At 43.4% G+C, this 18,622-nt stretch overlaps 1 protein-coding gene across 2 annotated transcripts in view; it reads left to right on the top strand.

Annotated features, from left to right (window-relative positions):
- The window catches only part of LOC140195354 (tyrosine-protein phosphatase non-receptor type 3-like), a 185,099-nt gene that overhangs the window by 97,510 nt on the left and 68,967 nt on the right, over nt 1-18,622 (top strand). For both annotated transcript variants that reach the window (XM_072253530.1, XM_072253529.1), the window contains exons 16-18: nt 608-833; nt 5,921-6,004; nt 9,395-9,451. In XM_072253530.1, coding sequence (XP_072109631.1) covers nt 608-833; nt 5,921-6,004; nt 9,395-9,451 — 367 coding nt within the window. The remainder of the gene's footprint in view (nt 1-607; nt 834-5,920; nt 6,005-9,394; nt 9,452-18,622) is intronic.

Below are 18,622 nucleotides of genomic sequence, written 5' to 3'. Positions count from 1 at the left end.
CCTCTACATAGTGTAGCATATTCTGCTTTTGCTTTAACTTCAAGTAAAGTCCAGCCTTGAGTGGAGCATCAGAGGCCCTAAGCATCTGCTGCTCAGTTTGTCCTGCACTTACATGAGTACTATATAAAACCAGGATGTACTGGCTGATGGTTCCAAACACCAGCTTCATTCCACTCATTCTTGCCCCAGTGAATCTTTATAAACTGAAAAATTTTCCATCTTAATGAGCATTTTCATAAATTTCTACTTCAGATCTCAAGTGCTATCACATCTTAAATGCTATGATAAACCATTCCTGTGCTGTGCTCTGTCTGTAAACAATCAAGTGTTATACAGTTCTGATTTTATATTCAGTGCCTTGGATAATAAAAGTTAAATTTACTCTTTATCTGTGTCTACCAGTCTTGTTGTCTTCAGTTTACATCAAATACGCTTTTTTCTGTATAAAATAAAATCACTTAAAATTCAACAGGTAAAAATCTACCCATATAAATCCATCATGACTGACGTCAATTAATCTTCCTTTCTAAATGTTTTAGAATTTGTTGTCTAACTTGCTCTTTGACAGAGTTGTCACCTTTCATTAATGCAATTTAACCTTTTCTAGGACATTTGAAGAGGTGCAAGAGCAGGTTGCTGATACTATAAAAAGGCAACAGCAGTCACTAACATGTTCAGTGAACGGTGTAGACACTAACAGTCCAAAAGATGATCTCTGTATTTCCCATCAATCGGCTGGCATTGATTTGCAATTTCTTGAGACCTGTGAATTGATGGCACCAGGAGCAACTGAGGATGAAATGGCACAATGCCAATTCTACTGTGATTCCAAGGTTAGGAAAACTAAATATAAACTACATTTTAAAGTGAAATATAATTATCTCTCTCTTAGTTTGTAAAGCAATTTGTAGCAGAATTTTTCAGTAATACAAGTTATTCATTCTTTATTCTCATGTTCTTGTTGGCTACTGGTCTGCGTGTTTATAATTTAAAATGTTGCTTTGATTACTCAGTGATTGAGGGTGGATGGGTATACAAGGTGAATTTGCATTTGTCCATGACGTGGAAAGAATTCTGAGTTGTTTAAATTCTCACGTGGTCAATTTAGAGTCAACTTGCATAATGAAGAGAGAGAGAGAGAAAAAGCAGCCATATCTTAAAAAAAATTAAGTCATTCTGTCAGCCATATTGATTATAGCTAACAGTTCTCAACTCTCAATTAAAGTTTCAAAGAAAATAAGGGTTTTAGGACATGTACCCATCAAATTTATTTTTGCTTTATATTACTTCTATTAAACTTTAAAAGGTCAAGGGTGTGAGCATGAAAATACCCCTTTGTGCAGTAGGAGAATCTTTATGTTATAATATTCCTGAATTTTTGAGTTCCTTTAAATCAAAGAATTGTTGCAAGAAAATTAATTTTAATAACATGATTCAGGTTGAATTACGGACAACAAAGTCCCCTTTCACTCTTTAAAGTGCCATTAATTAATGTTTGGTGTCTAGGACTTTTAATTAATCTTCATTCAGATGTTCAAAGGACACTAGTGAGAGTAAGTAACAAAAAATTACAATAGTTGCAGTTTAAAGTGTTATCGTTGCTAAAGTATTAGATGTAATGGAATTGTAATGAATTATTTTGAATAACACTGGCTGAAAATTTAAGAGAATGCAGTGACTTTTTTTTAAAATCAATATACTTGTTCACTTTAAGAGGTCCTTGAGTGTACAATTACACACAAGTACAAATATGGAAAAGGATAGTATGAATTATACAAAAGCAGTTACTACAAAATTGATAACATTTTTAAACTGCACTCACTACGGGGTGTGTCACCAGTCTTGCATGATCGGTGACCTATCAAGGTTCAGCACATCGAAACGTTCCATTATAACTCTTAGAGTAACTATAAATGTGCTGCCTATTATGGAAAATTTCACTGAAGTAGAAATTTTGCTGGCAGAATATTATGTATAATAAATGGATATGGGCATCAAAGGATATGATGAAAAGGCACGTGTATGGGGTAGAGTGGGATCTGGGATCAGCCATGATGGAATAGCGGAGCAGACTCAAAGGGCTAAATGGTCTAATTCTGATTCTATGTCTTATGGTCTTATCTTTTAATTATTCTGTCTCTGAGGTTTTAATTTTTTATTTGTTTTTTTTTTGGAATCTAGCTATATTTGGTGAGATCAAGATTCATCACCCTTTGCTTAATTTTTATAAAGGTCTCTGTTAGCAAGTGTAGAGGAGTGGTGTTAGACCATAAGATGTAGGAGCAGAATTAGGCCATTCAGCCCATCAAGTCTGCTCTGCTATTCCATCATGGCTGATCCTGGATCACACTCAACCCATACACTTGCCTTCTCGCCATATCCTTTGATGCCCTGACCAATTAGTAAACTATCAAGTTCCACTTTAAATATACCCACAGACTTGGCCTCCACCACAGTCTGCAGCAGAGGATTCCACAGGTTCACTACTCTCTGGCTAAAAAAGTTCCTCCTTGCCTCTGTTCTAAAATAATAATAATGTAGGTTGCATCCAGAATTTTTCTGATATAGTTGGAATTCACGTACGAGGCAAGTTACAGCAGTGGTTTGCCATTGCCTTCTGCCAGGTGAGTTTTTTCAAAGAGATCACCAGCTCTTCTAAAAGGTCGATTTCGAGGCTCTGCCCTCTGGTCCTGGATACCCCTACCATAGGAAACATCCTCTCCATATCCACCCAGTCTAATCCTTTCAACATTCGGTAGGTTTCAATGAGATCCTTCCCCACCCACCCGCATTCTTCTAAATTCTAGTGAGTGCAGGGCTAAAGCTGCCCAACATTCTTCATATGTTGACCCCTTCATTACGAAATGTTGGGTATCTGGCTGTGAAATAGAGGTCAGATTGATTTTATTTTGGTTAAATTCGTGTTTATTGTCACGTGCACAAGTGTGTGTGTGTGTGTGTGTGTGTAGGACTTTTAAGTCACAAATGTATGTTCTTCTCTTTCTGGATGAACATTTGCCGGGAAACTTGAGGGACTGTAAAAAGGAGACAAATCTGCTTAAAACTACAAAGCCATCTGCCACAGTGGAAAGTCATCACTAAGGTCTTCTTGAAACATTGCCTCCTATAGGCTGAAGAACAACTCTGACAATATCGATTCCATCCAGAGAAATGGTGGACCTGATCTTTGTCCAGCAACCCCAGGAGTAAAGTGGAGAGCAGGAACAAGAACTATGCATGCCAAAGCAATTGGCCACCTTCAACCTGCCTGATTGGTAAAGTGTCCAGAAAATGTGGGCAACTTTGTTCCCAAAGCAAAGTCAAGTCATGCCTTTGGTGTGCCAAAGCTTCTGAGACATAAAGAAAGCACCTCAAGTCACTGGAGAGAGAACACCAGTCCTATTTTTGCAAAATTCTCCAAATCCATTTACGAAACAAACAAACCACAATACTCAGTGCTAAGGTCTTAATTACATCGTCAATTCCATAAAACCTAGTACTGACCACTTGAAATAGGCAATCTATTTGTAGCTCTGTCATGGAAGGAAATAAGTTGTTGGACAATGGAACAGGTGTAAGAATGTTGGTAACATTCGTGCTCACTAGGAATCTCGAGTGTGTGACTATTCCGAATGAGAGCAAGCATTTTTTAATGTCACTGAGATCCACAAGTTAGGAACACAACATATCATCTCGCAAACTTCATACCCATGGCAGAGTCTGAATATCCCACAAACACGAGGAATTCTGCAGAAATGCTGCCTGGCCTGCTGCGTTCACCAGCAACTTTGATCTGAATATCCCACATTGGTCTCATCAGCATATTTGGAGCCCCCAGAATCAGTGAAAGCAATTCATCATCAATCCTTTACAACTTTCTCAGGATGAGATCTTGTGTGTGATTTTTGCCTATTGGGGTTGGAAACTGGGTTTCCCATGTGTCCCTTCACTCTGCAGCCTTGTTATGCACATAGTACTTAGATTAAATTGAAGCCGAGCTTTTTGTATCTGCTGTAAAGTATACTAAGTATCAGTATGGTCTGGTAGAGGGAACATCATTATACTTCAAAATGTAACCATACATGAATACAGCCAAACAAAGCAACGTTATTCTGGGCCAAGGTGCAAAACACAGTACAGTATCAACAATCACACACAGCATAAAACACATAGAGCACGTATAAGATAGCAAGCAGAGAAAGATATCAGTAAAATACAGTCACACAAAAAATGTAGTCCAAGACCCTGAGTCCATGAACATGGCAGAAATCTGCAGGCGAGCACAATATGGCTTGTCTTCTGTCGAGTGAACACTGGGGGGTGGGAGGCAGCAACTCCAGCTTGGATGTCACACCACACTCCCTCTAGTGGAATACACCAACTCTGATGCCTCTCTCCTAAGGCAGCTGTAAGCAGGTGACATCATAGCTTAAGGCCTAGTGCTTGCTACAATCTAGACTATGCAGCTCCCTAGCAATCCGCCAATATATCAATGAATTGAACTTGTAGCATTCCACATTTACAATGTCTGACAGGGTTTTGCAATCACAAGAACAGTGACTAAGATGGTTATCACTGTTAGACTGCCTACCGCCTTCATGCACTCTCTGATGCAGGCAGCAGCACGATCTGCACTGAGTCCAGCTCCTTTAGTTTTCTCTGCTAATGAGCCACTTGCTGGTGGGATAGACCTACACTATTTTAAGTTCTTAATGTCCAGCAGGGTCTTATGATCATGAAAAAAATGTTTAAAAAGTTCGATATCATCTTTGCTTGACCCCATAGGAATCACTGCAATTGAACACGCCACCATCTTACCAGAAATTGACAATCCTGTAATCAGATTGACTGTATCAGAATCAGGTTTATTGTCACTGATGTGTGTTGTAGAATTTGTTTTTCTGTGGCAGCAGTACAGGACAAAAAATATTAAGTTACAAACAAATAAGTAAGAGCTTTGAGTTCCTGAACAGAGATCCTCTTCCCTTCCTTCCATCCCAATAACCGAAGTGTATAGATCTTGTACTTTTCTTTGTATTAGCTTCCAGCTATCCAATAATAGTTGATAATGAGGCTTAAACAATACTTGGTGGTTTCACTGGTGCTATCCACCCAAATAGACCAATGTTAAAAAACCATTAAGGAAACAAATGGCTCTATGAACATTATGAAATCTTCGTGAGGTAGGAGCAAGTTGAACTGGGGTTCACTGGTCATGTAACATGAAATCCAATGTTCACTTCCCAGAACTATTCAGCATCCTTATCAAACTATCAGCAAAATGAAAGTTTGGGAAGTCCAGTATACTCTATTCATTGTTGACTCCCTTGAGCAGTTGCAATACATTGTTGAGGAACTGTATATAAAGCAACCCTGGGAGCAGTTCGTCTTTGATCATCAAATATTCTATCTCTCTTAGAAATCTTGGCATTGACGGGATTAAAATCAAGAGGAGATTGTTATTTTCTCCTCTGTTTTGCCATCGTAATAACTATTATGAATGAAGTTGACAAAGAATGTTGAATTTATCCTTGCTGCGGTGTTGATGGCATTACTGAAAGGGGAAGGAGCAAAAGATAAAGAAAACAAACATTTTTAAAAGTCATGTTTAAATGTCTTTTAGCACTTGTCACCTAACTTTAAACTCACCTGTCCTAGTTGGTTGGTATTGTGAGCATCATGTAGGTTGTTATGTTGCATCATTTTCTCAATGCTTCAGCATCTGTTACAACTTTGTGAGATCAACTGTTTATTTTTCTAAACTCCAGTGAAAATCTTCTGAATATAGGGCATATGCATGTTCAAGTTAGGATAAAACATGAGTTAAACCACAACTGGCTTTCTCACCTGTAGAGTGCAACTCAGTTGAAAGACTGTATTTGTATCTTTGTTTAGTAATGTTAAGGTTCTTGCTTTCCAGATTGACACAGTAAGACGTGAACATGATTTGCTTTTGATTCGAATGAAGCCAGATGAAGAAGGAAAGTTTGGCTTCAATTTAAAGGTAAATGGAATAAATTTAACCTTCCTTTAAAAAATCTGTTGGAAATTTTTGAGGAAATAACAGGCAGGATAGACAATTGTTAGTCAATCGATGTTGTTTGCTTGGATTTTCAGAAGGCCTATGACAAGATGCTTATATGGTTAGAAGATTTGCCTCCTGCCAGTCAGCCAAGAGTGGGAGTGAAGGGGGCCCTTACTGGTTGGCTGCTGATATCTAGTAGTGTTCCACAGGGGTCTTTGTTAGGACCGGTTCTTTTCACGTTATGTGTCTATGTCTTGGATGATGGAATTGATGGCCTTCTGGCCATGTTTACAGACAATATGAAGGTAGGTGGAGGAGCTGAAGTGTTGAGGAAGCAGGGAGTTTGCAGAAGACTTAGACAGATTTGGAGAATGGGCAGAGAAGTGGCAGATGGAGTATAGTGTAGGGAAGTGTATGGTCATGCAGCTTGGTAGAAAGAATAAAGGCATAGACTATTTTCTAAATGGGCAGAAAATTCAAAAAATCAGGGGTGCAAAGGGACTTGGGGGCCCTCGTACAGGATTTCCTAAAGGTTAATCTGCATGTTGAGATTCTGGTAAGGAAGGCAAATGCAATGTTAGCATTCATTTTGAGAGGAAAAAATATAAAAACAAGGATGTATTACTAAGGCTTTATAAGGCATTGGTAAAACTGCACTTGCAGTATTGTGAGCAATTTTTGGGTCACTTATCTAAGAAGAGATGTGATGGCATTGGGAGAGGGTCCAGAGCAGGTTCATGAGAATTATCCCAGGAATGAAAGGGTTAATATGCTGAACATTTGATGGCTCTGGGCCTGTACTCACTGGAATTTAAAAAAATGAGGAGGGATCTCATTAAAACCTATCAAATATTGAAAGGCCTAGACAGAGTGAATCTGGAGAGGATGTTTCCTACAGTAGGAGGGGTCTAGGATCAGAAGGTACAGCCTCAGAATAGAGGGACATCAATTTAGAACAGAGATGAAAAGGAACTTCTTTAGCCATAGGTGGTAAATCTGTGGAATTCAATGCCACAGTCAGCTAGGGAGACCAAGTCATTGGGTATATTTAAAGTGAAGATAGATAGGTTCTTGATTAGTCTGGGTATGAAAGGTTACAGGAAGAAGGCAGGAGAGTGGTGTTGAGGGATAACATATCTGGAATGATGGAACAGATTCAATCAGTCAAATGCTTCTATGTTTTATGGTCTTATAAACAAAAGCTTATTAAGTAAAGTAACCTTTCTTAGTATGGAATAGCATGACTTTGTGTTCAAAACAGGCATCCCTCCTGTATTTTGGAGCTTTATTTTTGATGAAGGAAGATGTGCAGAGTATTTTTGGGGACGGAGATGTAGGAGTCAAGTTCTAATTTTCTCTGAACAACATTTATTCTCCGTAACTTCCGCCACCTTCAACGGGATTCCACCACTAAGCACATCTTTCCCTCCACCCCCTTTCCACAGGGATCGCTCCCTATGTGACTCCCTTGTCCATTCGTCCCCCCCCCATCCCTTCCTACCGATCTCCCTCCCAGCATTTATCCTTGTAAGCGGAACAAGTGCTACACATGCCCTTGCACTTCCTCCCTCACCACCATTCAGGGCCCCAGACAGTCCTTCCAGGTGAGGCGACACTTCACCTGTGAGTCGGCTGGGGTGATATACTGCGTCCGGTGCTCTCGGTGCAGCCTTCTATATACTGGCGAGACCCGACGCAGACTGGGAGACCGTTTTGCTGAACACCTACGCTCTGTCCACCAGAGAAAGCAGGATCTCCCAGTGGCCACACATTTTAATTCTACGTTCCTTTCCCATTCTGATATGTCTGTCCATGGCCTCCTCTACTGTCAAGATGAAGCCACACTCAGGTTGGAGGAACAACACCTTATATTCCGTCTGGGTAGGCTCCAACCCGATGGCATGAACATTGACTTCTCTAACTTCCGCTAATGCCCCACCTCCCCCTCGCAGCCCATCTGTTATTTATTTTTATACACACATTCTTTCTCTCACTCTCCTTTTTCTCCCTCTGTCCCTCTGACTATACCCCTTGCCCATCCTCTGGGTTCCCCCCCCCCTTTCCTTCTCCCTGAGCCTCCTGTCCCATGATCCTCTCATATCCCCTTTGCCAATCACCTGTCCAGTTCTTGGCTCCATCCCTCCCCCTCCTGTCTTCTCCTATCATTTTGGATCTCCCCTCCCCCTCCCACTTTCAAATCTCTTACTAGCTCTTCCTTCAGTTAGTCCTGACGAAGGGTCTCAGCCCAAAACGTCGACTGTACCTCTTCCTGGAGATGCTGCCTGGCCTGCTGCATTCACCAGGAACTTTGATGTGTGTTGCCAACATTTATTCAGTGTTGTTTTGTACGTGTTTGTAGAGGGCCAACTGAAGTTATTTGTTTTCTGAATTTGAAACTTTGTATTAAAGATCTGCTTTTTCTTGTTTGGTGAAACCTGTTAATTGCAAGACTTGCTATAGGCATTGAGTAACCAGCAACACAAGATGCTTGTGGAACTCAGCAGGTTAGGCAGCATCTATGGAGGAAATGGACTGTCAACAATCCAGGCAAACCTTTCATGTAGACTGAACCTCATTCCTCCACAAATGCCTCCCAACCTGCTGAATTTTTCTTTCTTACTGCCAATTCCAGTATTTGAAGTCACTTGAAGCTCCTTGCAGTTCCTGCTGAGTTCTGTCACCATGGCACAGAAGTTGGGCCTGCTGTCACACAATCCAACAACCAACAACAAGTTCATATGGTGTTGTCTGTGTGGGATTTGAATTCTTCTTGTGACTGAGTAGGGTTGCTCTGATTTTCTTCCCCACCCCTCCTTACCACATCCAAATATGTGTCAACAAGTTAACTGGCTGTTGTAAAGAGCCATAGTGTAATAAGCGATAGAAGAATTGGAGACAGGGAGCGGGAGTTGATGGGCATATGAGAGAGAATATTAAAGCTCAATCGTGTACCAAATGAGTTTTTTTTTAGGATGAATAACTAATGTTAAAATAATTTTAGTTTTATTGGTACTTTTAAATTAAACTGAATTATAATTTGTAATCTATGTCTTTGACAGATCGCAGCAGAATTAAATATCCAAAGATTATGGTTAATTAATATTGAATTTCCCTTATAGCCTACTCATTCAACTAAACTGATTATATGCAGTAATTGCATTCAAATATAGAATTCAACAATTTCTATTTTAATCTGATACTTGCAGTATACTTCCAAAAGTATTTTGGAGTGTAATGTGATTTTAAAGTAATAGATAAGTAATATTTCTTTAGAAAACTTGAATGAAATATGGATTGTGTTGTACACGTTATGTTCTTAACATCTCTCTATTCTGCTTTCTTCACACATTCCACTCATTCCACTTGCAGGGTGGAGCTGATCAAAAGATGCCTCTTATTGTCTCAAGAGTAAATCCAGGATCACCTGTAAGTAAAGACTCTTAATTTCATAAGTCTGTCTGTTTTGTACCTAAGTAACAAAGTATTGCCAGCTTCTGCTTGTTGTTAAAGGGCTAATACATATGGAGCCAGAGGATACTAATTGAACACTTCTCATTGGTATTTGCTGGGGAGATGAATGCAGATGATGGAGAATAAGGGGAGAGGTATGCTGATATTCTGGAACATGTCTCAGGAAGGGGGTTGTGTAAGAGGTATTCTGTCTCTGTCTTATGAATTTGGTTGAGTTTTTTTTTATTGAGGAAGTAACATAGAAAATCCATGAGTGCAGGCAATAGGTATAGTCTGTATGGACTCAAGCAAGGCCTTTGATAAGATTTTGCATGGTAGACTGTTAAATCAGAGTTAGCTTGCATGAAATCCAGGGAGAATGAGCTAATTGGATATATAATTGGTGTGATTGTAGGTACCAGATGTTGGAAGGTTGTTTTTCAGATTGGAGTTGGTGCAGGGTGCATTGTTATTTGTCATCTATAAAAATGAATTGAATGAGAATCTACAAGGTTTAGTAGTAAATTTGCTAAATATGTGGTGTTGTTGAGGGTGAAGTTAGTTATCAAGATTTACAGATAGGTAAGTGGGCTGAGGAATGGCAAATGCAGTTAGTGTGAAGTGTTGCATTTTGGGAATGGTAGAACTTGCACTGTGAATGGTGGCCCTGGTGAATGCTGTAGAACAGAAGAACCTGGGAGTACAAGTACCTGGTTCCCTGAAAATGGCATCACATGTGTTGAAGACAGCTTTTGACACACTGAGCTTAACCGGTCAGGGCAATGGATATAGAAGTTGGGATGCTATGTTGCAATTGCACAGCATGTTACGTGAGGTTGCTTTGCAATATTGTGTTCAGTTTTGGTCATTCTGCTATAGGATAGAAGCCATTAAACTGGAAAGTTGCTGGAACTCGAGGAACTGAACTATGGAGAGAGAATGAGCAGATTGAATCCTTATTTGTTGGAATGTAGGATGTTGCTGTTGTTGTTCGTCCTTTGTAGTCGAAGATGACCATGGCTTCAAAGTCAAATGGGAGATTGGTGGCTGTGGGTCCGGAGGTGACTGATGAGGCCAATCCGGGCCCTGAAGGCTCGTCCACATGTGGGACACAAGTGGGTGGGTGCTGTTGTGGCAGTGGATGCTGCTCGGGCCTTGCGCACAGCACGCTTTTGTTGCGCCTCAATGATGCGCCTGACTTCAGCTGCACGGGCTCCTGTGGTGATCTTGCTGCGCCAAGCTGGACGGTCGAGGGCAAGCGTCTCCCACGTGTTGATGTCGACACCCAGGCCTTTGAGGGATGCTTTCAGGCAGTCTTTGTAACGTTTCTTCTGCCCCCCGACTGAGCGCTTGCCCTGACACAGTTCTCCGTACAGCAGCTGCTTAGGCAATCAGCTGTCTGGCATTCTGACCACATGTCCAGCCCACCTGGCTTGGGCTTTCAGCAGGAGGGTGTAGACGCTGCAGAGCCCAGCTCGTTCCAGGATTTTCGTGTCAGGGACTTTGTCCTGCCACCTGATGTGGAAGAGTCTGCGGAGACAGCTCAGGTGAAAATGGTTGAGCTGCTTGGCGTGTCTGCTGTAGATAGTCCAGGTCTCGCTGGCGTCAAGGAGGGTGGTAAGGACCACTGCACAGCAGACCTTCAGCTTGGTGGTAAGGCTGAGTCCTCTCCACTCCCAGACGTTCTCACGGAGTCTCCCAAAGGCGGCGCTGGCTTTGGCAATCCTGTTGTTGACCTCAGCGTCTATGTTCACTGCGTGAGAGAGTATGCTGCCCAGGTAGGTGAAGTTGTCGGCTGCTTGGAGGTTCTGGCCCTTCACCGTGATGCGCGGCTCCTGGTATGGCTTTCCTGGGGCAGGCTGGTACATAACTTTGGTCTTTTTGGTGCTGATAGTGAGACCGAAGTTGTCGCAGGCTTGTGAGAAGCAGTCCATTTCACGCTGCATCTCCTGCTCTGTGCTGGCGTTGAGTGTGCAGTCATCAGCAAACAACAAGTCTCTGATGACAGTCTCTCGCACCTTTGTAATTGCCTGCAGCCACCTAAGGTTGAACAACCTGCCGTCAGTCCTGTATCTGACGTGGATTCCTTCTTCGTAGTTATGGAAGGCATCTGTCAGCATGGCAGAGAATACCATACTGAACAGAGTTGGGGCAAGAACGCTGCCTTGTTTGACGCCATTTGTCACTGGGAAGGCCTCCGACTCGTCACCGTCATCCAGAACTTTCACCATCATACCATCGTGGAACTGCCGGACGATTGTGATGAACTTGCTGGGGCAGTCAAACTTCTCCATGATCTTACACAAGCCTTCTCTGCTGACCGTATCGAAAGCCTTGGTTAGATCGACAAAGGTCACGAAGAGGTCGCTGTGTTGCTCCTGGCATTTTTCCTGGAGTTGGCGTGCAGCAAAAATCATGTCCGCGGTTCCACGTTCAGCACGGAAGCCGCACTGGCTTTCTGGGAGCAGACCTTGCTCAAGATGTTGGAGAAGGTGGTTCAGCAGGACGCGGGCCAGGGTCTTCCCCGCAATGGACAAGAGGGAGATGCCTCGGTGGTTGTCGCAAGACTGGCGGTTGCCTTTCCTCTTGTAGATGTGGACTATGCTGGCATCTTTCAGCTGTTGCGGGACCTGTCCCTTTTTCCACATGGACTGGAAGAGTACAGTCAGCTTTTGCATCATGACAGGGCCTCCTGCTTTGTATACCTCAGCAGGGATTGCATCGGGTCCTGGCGCTTTGCCACAGGAGAGTTGCTTCACTGCCTTCTCTACTTCATCTACTGTGGGGAGGGTGTCGAGGTTCTTGTTGATCTCTACCTGGGGCAGGTGGGCAATGGCCTCATCGTTGATGTCGGCAGGGCGGTTAAGGACGTTGTTAAAGTGCTCAGCCCACCGATCCAGAATCTGCTTCTTCTCTGTCAGCAGCTGCGTCTCATCTGCGTTGAGGAGGGGTGAGGAGCCGGAGGACTGGGGTCCATATACAGCCGTAAGCGCATCGTAGGAGTGCTTTATGTCGTGGCTGTCTGCATAGCCCTGGATTTCATCGGCCTTCTTGCTGAACCAGCTGTCCTGCATCTCGCGAAGTTTTTTCTGCACCTTTCTTCTTGCGTTGGTAAAGGCGTCTTTCTTGGCTAGCGACGTGGAGTCGTTCTGATGCGCTCTGTAATGTTGATGTTTCTTCGTTAGTAGTGCCTGTATTTCTTCATCATTCTCATCAAACCAGTCTTGGTTTCTTCGGGTTGCTGGTCCGAGATGTTCGAGGGCGGTAGTGTAGACAGTGTCTCTAAAGGCTGTCCACTGTTCCTCAACGCTGGTCCCGTCTTCCTGCGGTGTGTCTGGCAGTCTGCCTTCAAGGTCATCGACGAATTCTTCTGCAACCCTGCTGCTTTTCAGCTTGGAGACATTCAACCTCTTTGCAGTCTTCTGCCCTTGGGGTCTTCTCATGGGCAGAATGTGAAGTCTGAACTTGGACACAATGAGGCGGTGGTCGGTCCAGCAGTCGGCACCACACATGGCTCTCGTCACTGTGACATCCATCCTGTCCCCCTTCCTGGTGATGATGTAGTCAATCAGATGCCAGTGCTTCGAGCGTGGGTGCATCCATGACTTCTTACGGGTGGGTAAGCGGAACAGGGTGTTGGTGATGACAAGGTCGTGTGTGGCACATGTCTTGAGGAGCAGAAGGTCGTTGCTGTTACACTTGCCAGTGCCATGTCTTCCAATGATCCCTTCCCAGGTTTGGTAGTCTGTCCCTACTCTGGCATTGAAGTCCCCAAGAATGATGAGCTTCTCTGACTGTGGGATTGCTGAGATGAGGGCGTCGAGTTCTTCATAGAACTTGTCTTTAATGACAGTGGTCTTACAGAGATTTATAAAACCATGTGGAACATAGATAAGATCAATGTGCATCGTCTTTTACCCAGTATTCGGGAATCAAGAACTAAAGAGGATCAATTTAAGATTCAAAAAGAACCCAAGGGGCAACATTTTCACCCAGAGAGTGAGAAGTGGTTGAGGTATTGATAATGTATAGGGTACAGATATTAGATAGGAAACGTTTAGAGGGAAATGGTCCAAATGTGGGTGTAGTAGCAAGAAATTCGAACCAAAATCAAAGCAAAACAATTGCTGCTTGCCTTCAAACTTGCATGACATGCTGACAGCTCCAATGATTGCTCTAAAGAGTCAAATTCCTTGTTTCGATCCTTTATTGGCAATTAGAAAACATACAACTAAGCTTTATTGAGCACTGTCTCAGCAGTCTGCAAGGTTGTGACCTCCACCGTCCCAAGCTACAAACTGACATGAAAGAAGCGTGAATACGTAACTTGTTCCTCTCACCTTTACCACATATTTACCTGTTATCTCCTATTTACCACACCTTTACCTGTTGAAGGTGGCAGAAGCTGCAGAGGATAATGTGTTGGATCCAGAGGCTGGTGGGGTGGTAGGTGAAGACAAAGGGAACTCTGTCCCTGTTGTGGTGGCGGGAGGATAGGGTGAGGGCCGAAGTGCGGGAAATGGAGGAGATGCGGGTGAGGGCATCAATTGATGACGGTAGAAGGGAAACCACGATCCTTAAAGAAAGAGGACATTTGAGATGTCCTGGAATGGAAAGCCTCATCCTGGGAGCAGATGCGGCGGATGTCCTCTTTCTTTAGTTCCCCTTGTCCTCACCTACTACCCCACCAGCCTCTGGATCCAGCACAATATCTTCCGCAACTTCCGCCAACTTCAGCAGGACCCCACTACTAAGCACATCTTTCCGTCTCCACCCCCTCCACTTTCCGCAGGGATTGTTCCCTCTGCGACTCCCTGGTCCACACATCCCTCCCCATGGATCTCCCACCCGGCACTTATTCCTGTAAGTGTAAGTGCTACACCTCCTCTCTTGGCACTATTCAGGGCCCCAAACTGTCCTTCCAGGTGAGGCAACACTTCACTTGTGAGTCTGTTGTGTCATCTATTGCATCCGGTGCTCCCAATGCGGCCTCCTCTACATCGGTGAAACCCAATGCACATTGGGGGACCGCTTCGTCGAGCACTTCCGCTCCGTCTGCACAACAGACAGGATCTTCCGGTTGCCACCCACTTCAACTCTGCTTCCCATTCCCATTCAGATATGTCCATACATGGCCTCCTCTACTGCCATGATAAGGCTAAACTCAGGTTGGAGGAGCAACACCTCATATACCGTCTGGGTGATCTCCATCCCCTTGATATGAACATTGAATTCTCCAACTTCCGGTAATTCCCTCCCCCTCCCTTCCCCTATCCCAATTTCACTCTGCTCCCTCCCCCAGCTACCTACTACCTCCCTCATTGTTCTGCCTCCTTCTAATACCCGTTGTGATTTCCCCTATTTCTTCTTCACCTTTCCTGCCTATCCCCTCCCTGCTTCCCCTCCCCCACCCCTTGATCTTTCACCTTACTGGTTTTTCACCTGGAACCTTCCAGCCTTCTCCTTCCCACCTTCCTTATAGGCCCTCTGCCCCTTTCCTCTTCCGTCCTGATGAAGGGTTCCGGCCCGAAACATTGACTGATCGTTTCCACGGATGCTGCCCGACCTGCTGAGTTCCTCCAGAGTGTTGTGAGTGTTGCCAAGAATCCTTCTGTGTCTGAGGCCTTCAAGACAGGCCAATTCTCAGTGCAGTTGTCGAGTAACAACCCCTTTGGGCAGATCCCTGTGGAGCAGGCTGTTGAAGCAACAGTGAAGGATGCACAGACTCCTGGAGGCACATCACGGTTCAGCCTGAATGTTGGAGCTATCAAGTGTCACTACATAACAGCTGAGCACCGCAGTGCATTCCTGGGACAGTTAAGGGAGATGGTGCAAAGCAACAAATCAGAGTTTTGTCATGTGGAGCTACAGCTGCCAAGAATTCAGAAAGGTGAGGAAGCAGTTTCAGCAGTGGTTAGCCTCATACATGAATGGGTCAACACATTTGCAGAAAAGCAAGACCTCATTAGCATCTCTGCAGCAAAGGCAGCCCCCAAGGACATTGCCTCGGACCTGATGAAAGCATATGAGATTGGTGAGCAATGCTATGCAACCTTCAAGGATGAGAGACTAGAGGAAAACTCACCAGCAAAGAAATTCCATGGTTCAATGAAAACCAACAAGCAGAAAACATTCAGTGGTATGTGTAAGAAGAGAGTAGTTAAATCAAATGGGAGGGCGATCATCTTGAAAGCAGACAGGTCTTTGTTTGGATGCATCATAGTGATGGCACAAGGGTGCAGCCTATGTATGGGGGATATCCTTTCTCATTCCCTTGGACCATTTCCCCTTATCCCTATCTGCACCAGAAGGATTGCTGAGAAAGACAAATAAAACTACTTTAGCCACAACCTTGCAGAAAAATGTGGCAGTAGAAAAGCAACTCCCTGGAAACTCTACTGCAGTGGTCGATGGAATGAACTTTGTCCAAAGATTGAAAGGTGATCAAGTTACTTTCAGAGATGTTGCCACAACAATTCTGGGTATGGCTGTGAGGGAAGGCAGTCAGAGTAGCAGAATAGATGTTGTGTTCAACACATACAAGGAGAACTCTATCAAGAATAGTGAAAGATCTCTACGGGGTGAAGAGACTGGTCATGAGTTGCAAGGTATCACAGGCACACAGATGGTGAGGCAGTGGAGGAGCTTCCTGACCAAAGTCAGTAATGAAAATAGTCTCATTAGCTTCATAGTCCATGAATGGAGGAAGGCAGAGTACAGAGCAAAGCTACAGGAGAAGATTCTGTATGCAACTGTGAATGACAGATATTACAGAATCACATCTCAAGACAGTGAGGAGGTGTCAGCTCTTCATTGTCAACAAAAAGAAGCAGATGGCCACCTACTTCTCCATGCTGCCCATGCCACAAGAGAGGGATACCAATCTGTAGTGATCTGCTCAGAAGACGGATGTCTTTATCATGTCTTTAGCATTTTGTGACAAGATTGAGGCCCCATTGTTCCAGAAGTGTGGCACTAGAACCCGTACAAGGCTTGTAGACATCAGGAAGGTTGCTGCCACTGTTGGCATAGAGGTTTGTAGGGTTCTCATCGGGTAGCACGCGTATACAGGATGTGACACTGTAAGTGCTTTTGCAGGCAAAGGGAAGACAAGTGCCCTAAAACTCAGGACACATTCTTAGGGTTGGGTCAGGAATGGGACCTCTCCCCAGAACTGATGGACAAACTGGAGGCATTTACATGTCTCCTGTATGCCCCAAAAGCATCAACCACCAAGGTCAATGAGCTCAGGTATCACCTTTTCTGTGCCAAAAAAGGTGAAATCGAAAGCCATTAACTCCCATCATTCAAAGACTGCTTAACAAAACATGCACAGCAAGCCAACTACTAGGCTGGTATACGGAGAAGATGTTTGGAGAAGGACCCACAAATGCCAAGCCCTTTTGGCAGGGGATAGAAGATGGAGAGAGAAGAGGAAGCTGAACAGTTGGTGGTGCACTGGATGGAAGGCCAGCCAGCACCCGATTCCATCCTGGATCAACTGGCCTGTAACTGTCCAAAACAATGTTCACTCCCAAGATGTATGTGTGTTGCGAATAGCCTCAGGTGTACTGACATGTGTAGACTGGCAGACTGTGAGAACCAGGCATCCACCTCAAAGAGTGTAGAAAGTTCAGATGAAGATGTGGAAGACTTGGAAAATTATTATGATTATTGCTAGGTTATGAAAGTATGGAAAACAGTATGGAAAGCAATCTTTGATTAAATATATTCATTTTACAACCAAATGGGGCCTAGGTTATGGCGGTGTGAAACCCCACATTTGAATTATTGTACTGTAATTCTGTATGCTATGACAAAAGCTTAAGGTTGTTTTGATTTGATACAACAATATGGAAAATATCATGACATTGATAAAACTCCAGAAATCTCTCCAAATGAGGTTTTTAACCTTTTGGTTGGGGGGGGGGGGGGCACGGCGTAACATTTTCTGCTGTACTGATGTTAATATGGAATATATACAAAAAGTGATTTTTTTATTTGAAGTAATAAAGCTACCACTGGTGCAATGCTATCACATATTTTCTAATTCTAGGGATATATACCTTGCCAAAAATCACTATGAGCATTATTCACCTCAGATGGTACCAACCAACCCTACTGCATCACGGACTATTTGTTCTAGTTGCTTTCTTTTCCAACTAAGAATTAAGAGCAAGTTCTTAAACCTAAGAATCCAAGCTGAGAAGTGATAGATAATACATGTTACTGCATCCAACTCTTCTTCAATCTGCGTGACATTTGTTGTAACAGTCTTCTTGACTTCTGGATCATCTAGCGAAAGTCCTTCAAAACAATTGGGATTCACAGGCCATTCACTTTCAGGCCAAAGAAGATATTGAAATCTTATTCTTCAGAAAAGCCTTCACCTTCACTCCTCTGGAAGTCACATTTGCAGGGTTGATTGTAGTATTCACATACTTCCATTGGATATTTGTGAGACTTTTAAGTATCTCTGAAACTCTGTTAGTAACAAATATTTGGAATCTGGAAGTTTCATTTCTAATATACTTCAGCACAGAAGTACTATCAGTCCAGAAAAACTGAGTCTTGAAGCTGCATATGCAACACCTTCCACAATGTGCCCATACAACTTGCCATCATAGCAGCAATGAGCTCCATATGAGGGATGGAAACCAACTTCTGTGGAGCTATCCTAGATTTTGCCATAACAAAAGCATTGTGCCCATGTGAACATATGTCAATAGGCAAGTCACCACTCTGTAGCCATGTTCATTTGCATCTGAAAAATGGTGTAACTGTGCAGTCACTGTTCAGTAACTTCAACAAAAAACAAGGATTTCAAACTTCTAGTTATCCTAAAGTCTTTCAATTGACAAAGTCCTTCCAGCCATCTTGTCCACTGATGAGCAACTGATGCTGGTATAGCATCATCTCAACCAAGTCCTCTCCTGCATAGGTCTCGTAGGATCTTCCTAGCAGATAATACCACTGGACTCAAAATTCCTAAAGGCTCATAGATGTAGAGAGGATCTGCTCTAATTTTAGTACCTCCGTGATTCTGCCTGTAGGACCTCTTTCCTCTTTCTGCATTCATGTTTGATAACAAGATGGACTGTAACCTGTCGGCAATTGAGTCTCCCCATTCAGGATGTTCTGCAGTCA

The sequence above is a fragment of the Mobula birostris genome, chromosome 3, assembly GCF_030028105.1.
Source record: "Mobula birostris isolate sMobBir1 chromosome 3, sMobBir1.hap1, whole genome shotgun sequence".
Classification (NCBI taxonomy): domain Eukaryota; kingdom Metazoa; phylum Chordata; class Chondrichthyes; order Myliobatiformes; family Myliobatidae; genus Mobula; species Mobula birostris.
This window is presented reverse-complemented; position numbering and strand designations above follow the sequence as displayed.